Raw genomic sequence first — 10,817 nt, forward strand, 5'->3', positions numbered from 1 at the left:
TAGGGATTGGGCCTGCCCTCTGCCACCTGGGAGCAGGCCTAAGCCAGCAGGTTGTTATCTCCTGAGGGGTCCCAGACTGCGAGAGGGCACAGGCTGGGCTGAGGGACTTTCTCCCCTCCCGCCCCCGAGTGCACAAATTTTTGTGCACCGGGCCTCTAGTTATATTATCATGAGGAAAAGAGAGAATCTGGACACATTAACATGGACTTAAGTTGTAAGAGAATATTATTATTTTATTGTTTCACAGATAACTGCTATGTTTGGACCTTATTGACCATTATTGCTTTCACATTATTCTTACATTTAATTCTAAATGTTTAAATTAAAACTATAAGTAGATCCTCTAATGTACTCAAAGTACAGTGATACACTTTGAACATTATTGGTTAATGCATTTTATTCTAAGATATACATGTACGGATTATAAGACTAAGAAAAAGGAGCCCACAAATTTAGGTATGGGAATCCAACCATTGTATATTTGAAATCAGTACTAGTATGACCTTAAATTTAAAGTAAAAATACACAAATAAATTATTCAAAATCATAAAATAGGTAACACTTCTAAAGCTCTTATTGTGTATCAGGCATAGTTTTATATACTTTATATATGTTGTTTGATTTCATTCTAACAGCAATCCTCCAGGATAGGTGCTATTTCTGTGCTGTAACAGGTGAGGAAAATGAGAAGTGCAGACTTAGTTTGCCCAGAGTCACGCAGCAGTGACACATGGAGTCTAGATTTCAAACCAGCCAGTGTGATTCCTGTTCAATTCTCACAACTATACTACAATGTAATATGTATAATTTTAATGAAATACTTTTCACAATGGAACTTTTCATGATTTAGTATTAAGTGAAAAGTTGTAAGTTATAAAATTGTATACAATATGCAGAACTTCAAAAAATGTAATTTTTACATATAAATTTATCAGATCTTAAGCAATTTATGCCTAGGCAGTGAGATTTCTTTTTTGGAAGTTTTGTTAATTACCCAAATGTTTAATGTTGGACATATGTAGTTTTATCATTATAAGAAAACATGAAACCATGGAAGAAATAAAAGATGGTTAAAAGAAAGCAACATTTGGTATCTACTATTTAATCATTTCTTCTATTTCACATTTTTGGTTTACTTTTTAACCTAACTTAAAAATGAAAGCTTTTGCCAATGTTCCTAAATACACATAACACTCCTGTATTTCACATCTTAATTATTGACCATCACTATCCCATTTCCAACATCTTAAGGAAAATAAAACATGGATTTATCCTTGACACATCTCTTTCTCTCACAATCCACATACAAATTTTGAGTCAACTGCATTTACTCTGCCTTCAAATTATATGCAAAATTTGAGCATTTGTTGAGATAAAGCCAAGCTCTGAGTATTTCTTGAGATAAATCCAAAGTGTTAATTTAATTACTAAAATTCACAATATAAGATCTCTAAAAGAAATAAGATGTATATTTGAGATCTTGGGGAAGGAAACTATATCTTAAAAAAGGACACAGAAGATACCTTGGATTTTATCAACATTAAAATGTTTTCTTGTTTAAGGAAACAAAGGATGAAAGGGCAAACCACAGACAGGGAGAAAATATTTATAATACATAGTTCTAACAAAGGTTATGTAACCAGACACATAAAGATATTCTATAAGTCCATTATTAAGAGAGAAAAATATAAAAGAGTGGGCAAAGAACTTGGGAATATACTCATAAAAAAGATAAGTAATATCAAATTAATACAAGAAAAATGCCTAGAAATTTTAATCATAAAGAAAAATACAAGTTTTCTCTTTAATAAAATGCCCTTTCATGACTCAGTAGATGCAGACAAATGATTGACAACATGAAGTGGTGACAATACAAAATGACAATACAAATAGGGAACAATTATAAATCACGTAAATTGATGGTGGAAGGTGAAAAGTATTATAATGTTAAATGTACATTCTGCTACACCCCTCCTATGACCTAAAAATTTCACTTTGTAAAGCATACAAAAGGAGAAAATAATACAACCTGCTAAATAAAATTATAAGGGACAGAGAATGCAGCAATGGATATTGAGAAGTGGTCTGAAAAGAAGATGGAAATAAGATACTTTCAGAGGAGAGCCAACATAAATACATATTTTGACATAGTTATTGTATGAAAGTATTTTTCTAAATTAAAGTTCATAAAATTTCACAATGAAAATCAGTTAGTAGTGTCATTATGTTTCCATTCCTTATTTCTGTAATAATATTTTCTTCACACAATCATAGATCTGCTTAGTTCTGACTCCATATATGACAGGGTTGAGCATTGGTGGCACTATGACATAAAGATTGGCCAGGAGTATGTGGATATAGCGAGGGACATTGTGGCCAAAGCGATGTGTCATGAAGGAAAAGAGGGCTGGTGTGTATAAGGCAAGAATCACACAAACATGAGAACCACATGTGCTAAGAGACTTGAGCCGGGCTTCATTGGAAGGAAGACGGAAAACAGCACGTAGTATCTGAACATAAGAAAGGGCAATGGATATAATGTCAAACACTAGATTGCAAATTGCACATAAACCATAAATAATATTGATCTTTATGCTATCAAAGATGATCTCCCTGAGATTGAACCAGAAGATTCCAAGCATCTTAGGGATAGTAGCTGTGGAGAGACCCAAGTCAATGGTGGCCAACATGGCCAGGAAGTAGAACATCGGCTGGTGGAGGCTGCTCTCAGCCTGAATCACAAACAGAATAATGAGGTTCCCTATGAGTGCAATCATGTACACTGCACAGAAGGGTAAGCCAATCCAAATGTGGAGCGTTTCCAGTCCTGGGACCCCCAGCAACAAGAAGGAGGAGGGGTGAAACTCAGTCTCATTGGGAAGAGACATCCTGATAGGTAATGCATAAGTCTTCATAAATTTCTGTTCATCCAATATACGAGCCACCAGGGAGTGTTCTGTAGCTTTGAAGACCTAAATATAATTTCAGAACACTTAAGCCAACTTTTCTCAGTATCGTTAGTATCACCAATAGAGTTATCACCAATAGAATCTCCCCTTCAAGTTGGACTAATGTAAGATTCTGCCAGCTTATAAATATAGTGATGACAATTAGTTCCAGGTAATTAAATGACAACACACAGGGATAATAACTATCAACAAAAGAAGGGAGTCATCAACATTTATGACAAAATATAAAATGTACTTTAAAGGGTTAAAGTTGGTCCATCTGATAGTATTGAGCCATGTTTTTATTGATTTTTTTTTTTTAGAGAGAGAGGTTTTTTGATTACCTTGTGAGTCCCTATTAAGCTTTTGTTAACTTGATTTGTGTTAGAGCACACAAAGATTGATGGAACACATGCTCTCAGCATCCTGTATCATCATTTAGGGGGACAGTATAATTTTGTGTTCAAGAACAAGGGCTTTAGAGTCAGAACACTTCTATTGTTGCTAAAAACTTCTAAAAGTGACATTAGAAAAGTTATTTGGCCCAGGCACTGTGACTAACTGGTTGAGCGTTGACCAGGAGTTCATGGTTCGAGTTGGAGTCAGGGCACATGCCTGGGTTTTGGGCTCAATTCATAGGAGGTATGCAGGAGGCAGCTGATTAATGATTCTCTTTCATCATTGATGTTTCTATCTCTCTCTTTCTCTCCCTTCCTCTCTATGAAATCAATTAAAAAATAAAGAAAAGTCATTTGCATTTGCGCAAATAAGTAAAAGGATGGGAATTGTTCTGTATCTAAATTTAGAAAATACTAGCACGATTAATTTCAGTATGGATAATTATTTAAAAATATCTTCTGTTTTTAAAGTCCATAAAGGGAACTGTACAAATCTAAGCTTTTCTCTGTCTAATTAACCCTCTCTCTCAATGCACTGCCTTTCGAAATATGAGAAAAGATGAGAGTTACCTTGCACATAACTCAGGGAAAATTAACATTGTCATCAAATAAAGGCTCTCACAACCTTACAGTATTCTACCCTTAGGTTTATGTGTATATACATTGAGCTAAAGCCTTTGTTTCATGCTTTCCCTTTTTTTGGTCTTAATACAAACCTCTCTTTATATATTTTATTTATATTTGTGATTCCATAACCATCCTCATAATTCACAAAAACTATAACCTTCACTTCTACTTCTTCTATCTTATTACACAATTTAAACACATTTTATCAAATTATGTAGTGAAAACATTCACACTGAAATAAATGTAAAGGTCCAATCACATAAGATAAATCTTCTCCTTATTTGCAATCAGAAATTAAAAATTAAAAATGATAACAATTCATACGTATATTTTTAAACAACAGAATATGAAGATTTATGATAACGAGTTAGTCTGTGTTAAAGAGCGACTATTGTGCACAACTGATTGGAGTAAATTAACCTAACATTTAGTGAAGATTGTTTAGTAACCATTATTATTAAAGGCAAAAATTTGGGCAGAGCAATTTAACTACTTGCCATAATAGGGACTAATATTCACATATACACATGGATGTTCTAGTATATATAGTGACTCTTATTGTAAAAGTTCCTGTAATAAAGTAGAAGTTGAAACATTGAAAGTGTCCATTAATAAAGCAATATTAAACTTAAAAAACTGTGGCATTTTTTTATGTAGTACACAGAAGCACTTAGAATAAAGCATATTTATATACTGACAGAAAAACATCTAAATGGAAAAACAAAGTAGAAATTTTATTTTTTTCATTAACATTAAAATACAATCAAAGCAAACATATTCATGTGTATTTATGAATGTGGTCATATAACTATACACATTTATATATTATTATTTGTATTATTATATAATTCTGTATAGTATTATGTAATACTTTATATAGGTATACACACATATAAGTATATATATATGTGTGTATATATATATATATATACATATATATATACATTTATAAATACAGAAACGATCTAAAAAGGATCATATTTAAGTTAGGAGATGTCTAAAATGTGGGATGGATGGAAAGGTATAGAGACAGCATAATTTAGTTGTATCACTATGATTTGATTTTTTTAACAGTGCCAATGTATTCTATATATTCATATATTACCTGTGTATTTTGAAGGAAGTATAGTAATAGTGCAGGGTTACAATTGTATTCATCAGACAAAAAGGAAATTACAAATAAGATTTGGCCTTCCTCTAGGGGACTGTCTAGGGCGGGGGGGAAAAATGGACACATATGTAATACCCTTTGTAATACTTTAAGCAATAAAAAAAAAAAAGATTTGGCCTTCCATGTCATCTAAAATATTAAGAATTTTTCTAAACTCTTGAAATACAGTTTCCCTTATTTCCCCACATAGAGAACTGTTCACCTATTTAATTCATGGAAGTGATGACATGTGTTTGTTCTTCATGATATATTTTCACACAGAAAACCTCTCAGTAACTTGGTTAGAATCAAAGACTACTCACATGTCAGCTCCTTGAGTTTATTTTTCTAGAAACTTTTATCCATCAATCATGCTTGTCTTTAGTGTTCCAATGGTCTGTGCTCTTACCTGTCTCCTATCTCGTCATTTTTGTTTTATATTTCTGCATATTTTCCTTTATTATGTTATAAATTCTTACTTGGTAGAGGGCATGCATTTCCACACATTTGCTGTTCCAATGAATGAATAAAGAAAATGAGAAAGGGAGAAAATAAGAGATTTCTATTCATTTTCTGGTAAATAATTTCAGTATAAATTTAAGACAGTGAAATCACAGTGAGTCTATTTTAGTCCATACTTTTTCTAAACACTGTACATTAACAGTTTCTTTGATTATAATATTAAATCTTTCAAACACACCCAGGATCACTCTCCAACAAAACTGAATTCTGTCTGCATTTTGTCCCTTGTCTAAATACAGGATAGAGAAAAAGAGAGAATGGAGTGAAACTCATGTTTGCTTTTGGGGAGGAATAAAGTACAGTATAATATCTTCTGCATAAATTTTATACTGTATTCCTATCCATCTCTTAATAAAAGTAAAATAAGTCTGCATGCGTTGGTTTATACTATGTATTGTATTATGCATATTGAAGACATTACCATTTACACCTTAAGGGAATTTCTGGATAATCACAACACAGATTAAAAACAATCTGTGTTCATTTAAGTTTCATTAAAATTCATTTAAGTTTCCTTAAAATATTGTACTATAAATTCAAGGAGTTAGAATGTGAACCCAAGTATAACTGTAATATTTGTAATCTTCACATTATCCCTTCAGAGATGAGTACTCCATAGGATTTCGTAAATGTAAAACAACAATGCATGTAAGGCTGCTTTGAGGAGCATGAAACATTGCTCAAGTATCATAGATTTGCTCAGAACGTGTGATTGATGCATCTACACTCCCAGCCTTGCTTCATCAGCCTTCCTCTGATGTACTAAACTAAGCAGAGAGACCCATGCCTGGATTTATTCTCAGAGAAAGTTGGAATCTAATCCCAATCCATAGCAGAGTCAAACAGAGGCAGTTACTGAGGCGTCACAAACCCAAATGGGTTTAGTTTTCCTAAGAAAATTTACACAAGCCTGTTTCTCACTAGAGTCCTGAAATCACGACACAAGCGAGAGTGACCGCACATTGTCATACCTCAACCAGGGGTTCTGTGCGGATCAGGATGAGCACCTACCTGGTTGGAGGAAGACATTAGTTCTCACAAGACTTGCAACTTTCCGAATGGCTCAGTTATAGACTTGTCTCCTAATTTCTGAGACTCCCATGGGTATGGAGTGGAGATGGCCTCCCCATGGTGTCAAGGAAAGAAACCATTGGGAGTTGGAGTTGTGAGCTCAGAACTCAGATTCTAAGTCTTTAGAGTTCACTTAAAAAAAACTTTTTATTTTTTAGTTGCAATTGACGTACAATGTTATATTAGTTTCAGGTGTAAAATCCAGTTATTAGACATTTTATGACTTACGAATTGCATTTTAGAACTTAATAACTTATCATCCCATTTAATCTAGTGCCCGGCTGACACCATTCACACAGTTACTAGAATATTATTGATTATACTCCCTATGCTGTACTATACATCTCCGTGACTCCTCCGTAACTACCAATTTGAACTTGTTATTCCCTTCACCTTTTTCACACATCCCCCTCCATCTGGAAAACAATCAAAATGTTTCCTGTATCTGTGAGTTTACTTATGTTTTGTTTGTATTGTTCTTTTAAAGATTAAATTTTTGATAGATAGGCATTTATTGCCATTTATTATTCATATTTTATATATTTTTCCTTTTCTTAAAGAAGGTCCTTTAACGTTTTATGTAATACTGGTCTAGTGGTAATGAACTACTTCAGCTTTTCTTGTCTGAGAAGCTCTATGTGTCCTTTGATTCTAAATGAAAGCTTTGCTAGGTAATCTTGGTTATAGATTCTTGCTTTTTATCACATTGAATATTTTGAGCCAACCCTTTCTGGTCTGTGAAGTTTCTGTTGAGAAATCAGCTGGGAGACCCCTTGTAGATAACTAACTGCTTTTCTCTGCCTGCTTTTAGGATTCTGTCTTTGTCTTTAACTTTTGGCATTTTAATTATGAGTGTCTTGGCGTGGGCCTCTTTGGGTTCATCACTTTCTGTGCTTCCTGAACTTGTATGTCTTTTTCCTTCACCAGGTTAAGAAAGTTTTTCATTATTATTATTTTTTCACATAGGTTTTTCAATTCCTTGTTCTCCCTCTCTTCTCCTCCTGGCACCTTAATGATGCCCATGTTGGCATGCTTAAAGTTGTTCTAGAGACTCCTTATACAATCCTAATTTTTTAAAATTCCTTTTTCTTTTTTCTGTCCTGATGGGGTGTTTTCTGCTTCCTTATCTTCCAAATCTCCAACCTGATCCTCTGCTTCATCTACTCTCCTGTCGATTTCCTGTAATGTATTCATTTCAGTTAGTATATCCTTCATTTATGATTGGTTCTTTTAATGCTGTTGAAGTTCTAAGTTCAACTACTCTTCTCCAAGTTCATTGAGCATCCTTATAACCAGTATTTTGAACTCTACATCTGGTAGATTGCTTTTCTCCATTTTGATCAGTTCCTTTTACGGAGTTTTGTTCTGTTCTTTTGTTTGGCGCATGTTTCTTTGTTTCCTTATTTTGGTAGTCTCCCTGTTTGTTTCCATGTATTAGGTGGAGCTGCTACATCTCCTGAGTTTGGTAAAGTTGCCTTATATAATAGGTGTCCTGTAGGGTCCAGTGGCACAGGCTTTCTTATTACCCAAGCTGGACACTGCAGTTGCACCCTCTGTATGAATTCAGTACACCCACCTGTTGTAGTTGAGACTTGATTGCTGTTGGCATGTCAATGTGAGGGATTTAACCCCAGGACGATTGACTGCAAGGACTAGCTTCTGTGACCATGGAGAATCAGCTGTGCAGGGGCCCACTTCATGGAGCAGGACTTACTGCAGCTGATCTCTGGTACTCATTGAGTTTCCTTCTTGAGTGTATTGATTGTGGAGGTGGTTGGTTGGTGCTTCAATGTGGTCTGAAGCTGTCCACTAGATGCACTGGCTTTGGAACCTCCTAGAACTGTGGTCCGCAAACTGGGGCTCGTGAGCCACATGCGGCTCTTTGGCCCCTTGAGTGTGGCTCTTCCTAAGCCTTAAGAGTACCCTAATTACGTTAATAACAATGTACCTACCTACATAGTTTAAGTTTAAAAAATTTGGCTCTCAAAAGAAATTGTACTATTGATATTTGGCTCTGTTGACTAATGAGTTTGCCGACCACTGTCCTAGAAGAGGCAGGCCAAGGTCAGCCACCATCTGTATTTACCTGGGGCACTAGCCATCAGCTATAAAATGATCTGTAGATGGCTGCTACTTGTGCAGGGCTTGGAGGTGCCCAGGAGAGGCCAAGCTTAGTGAGAGGTACAAAGCAGCTTAGTGAGAGGTACAGTGTGACTTAGTGAAAGGTACAGAGCATACTGAGGCCAGATGATACTTGTTTGAGAAATTTTAAGCAAGTGTGAAGCATGAGCCAAGACAAGCCATTCATCTAGAAAAGCCACTGGAAGCAGCTTGAGTGGACCCATAAGTTAGGTGGGCTGGGTCTCAGGGAATTATCAGGGCAGAGCTCCTGCCTGCTCTGTGGGGGAAGGGTAAGAAAAGGAACAATGGCCTCTGCCAGCCATTCTGTCTGGGAGACAGCTGCCCCTAAAGATCTCATCCTGATACTTCAGTTCCTGCCCTTAGTTCCCTGGCTCCTTTCACTCTGTTGCTCTAGCACTAGAGCTCAGAGTGATGAGTCCAAGAAAGTTTGTGTATGGGCCCTTTAAGATAAATGTCTGGGACTCCAGCAGTCCTCTGTCTCACTCAGTTACAATCCCTACTGGTTTTTTCAGCCAGAAATTATGGGGACCTCTCTTTCTGGCACTGGGGCTCAGGAGTTCCTGGAGGTGGGGAGGCTGGGACTCCTCTCTCCTCAAGGGGACCGCTGCAACTGAGATACCCTCCCTATTATTTATTTATTTATCCTCACACTAGGATATGTTTCCACTGATTTTAGAGTGAGTGGAAAAAGAGAGAGAGAGAGAGAGAGAGAGAGAGAGAGAGAGAGAGATTGGTGTGATAGAGAAACATCGATCAGTTGCCTCCTGTATGCACCTTAACAGGTAATTGAACCTGCAGACTAGTAAGTGCCCTGATCAGGAGCTGAGCTCACAACCTTTTGCTATACAGGACTTTGCTCCAATCAACTGAGCCATCTGGCCAGGGCCCTCCTATTTTGTATCTGCCACATGTGAGTGTGGGACCAGCCTGTTCCACACCTCTACTTCTCCTACCAGTCTCCACATGGCTTGTTATTTATATCTTTAGTTGTAGGACATCTGTTCATTTAGATTTCAGTCAGTTCTGAATGATGGTTGTTCTGTAGTTAGTTGCAATATTTTTAAAAAATATTTTTTATTGATTTTTTACAGAGAGGAAGGAAGAGGTATACAGTTAGAGACATTGATCAAAGAGAAACATTGATCAGTTGCCTCCTTCACACCTCCTACTGGGAATGTGCCTGCAACCAAGGTACATGAACTTGACTGGAATCGAACCTGGGACATTTCAGTCCACAGGCCGATGCTCTACCACTGAGCCAAACAGATTAAGGCATTAGTTGTAATTTTGATGTAGTTGTAAGAAGATTCAAGTACTGTATTTATATATGTTGCCATCTTGACCAGAAGCCCTAGAGTTAACAACTTCATACCAGGAGAATCCAAGAAGGGTTGAGGTAGAGAAGGTGAGTCTTTTTTTTTTTTTAATATATTTTATTGATTTTTTACAGAGAGAAAGGGAGAGAGATAGAGAGCTAGAAACATCGATGAGAGAGAAACATCGATCGGCCGCCTCCTGCACATCCCCCACTGGAGATGTGCGCGCAACCCAGGTACATGCCTTGACCGGAATCGAACCTGGGACCTTTCAGTCCGCAGGCCGACGCTCTATCCACTGAGCCAAACCGGTTTTGGCGGAGTCTTTCTTTATATTTATCTGACATCATATGTATGTATCAAGAAAGGAAATCTAGTGTATAATCCCTTCATTTTAAATAATGCCTTTTTATTTCTATTACTAGAGGCCCAGTGCACAAAAATTTGTGTAATGGGGCAGGCAGGGGGCAGTTCCCCTCAGCCTGGCCTGGGCCCTCTCACAGTCTGGGACCCCTCGGGGGATGACCATCTGCTGGCTGAGGCCTGCTCTCTAGGAGATTGGGCCTAAGATGGCAATCAGGCATCCCTCTGGCAACCCAGCAGCCCTTGGGGGATGTCCACTTGCCAGCAGGGCGGAGGCCTA

General features: G+C 36.8%; 1 protein-coding gene across 1 annotated transcript in view; it reads left to right on the plus strand.

Annotated features, from left to right (window-relative positions):
• The window catches only part of LOC102769609 (olfactory receptor 52E2-like), an 11,090-nt gene extending 3,326 nt beyond the window's left edge, over positions 1 to 7,764 (plus strand). The window contains 2 exon segments of the mRNA XM_015563025.1: positions 7,323 to 7,356; positions 7,683 to 7,764. Of these exon segments, the coding sequence (XP_015418511.1) occupies positions 7,323 to 7,356; positions 7,683 to 7,764 (116 nt within the window).
• Positions 7,765 to 10,817: the final 3,053 nt, after the last annotated feature.

Source organism: Myotis davidii, unplaced genomic scaffold (genome assembly GCF_000327345.1).
Source record: "Myotis davidii unplaced genomic scaffold, ASM32734v1 scaffold58, whole genome shotgun sequence".
NCBI classification, from domain to species: Eukaryota; Metazoa; Chordata; class Mammalia; order Chiroptera; family Vespertilionidae; genus Myotis; species Myotis davidii.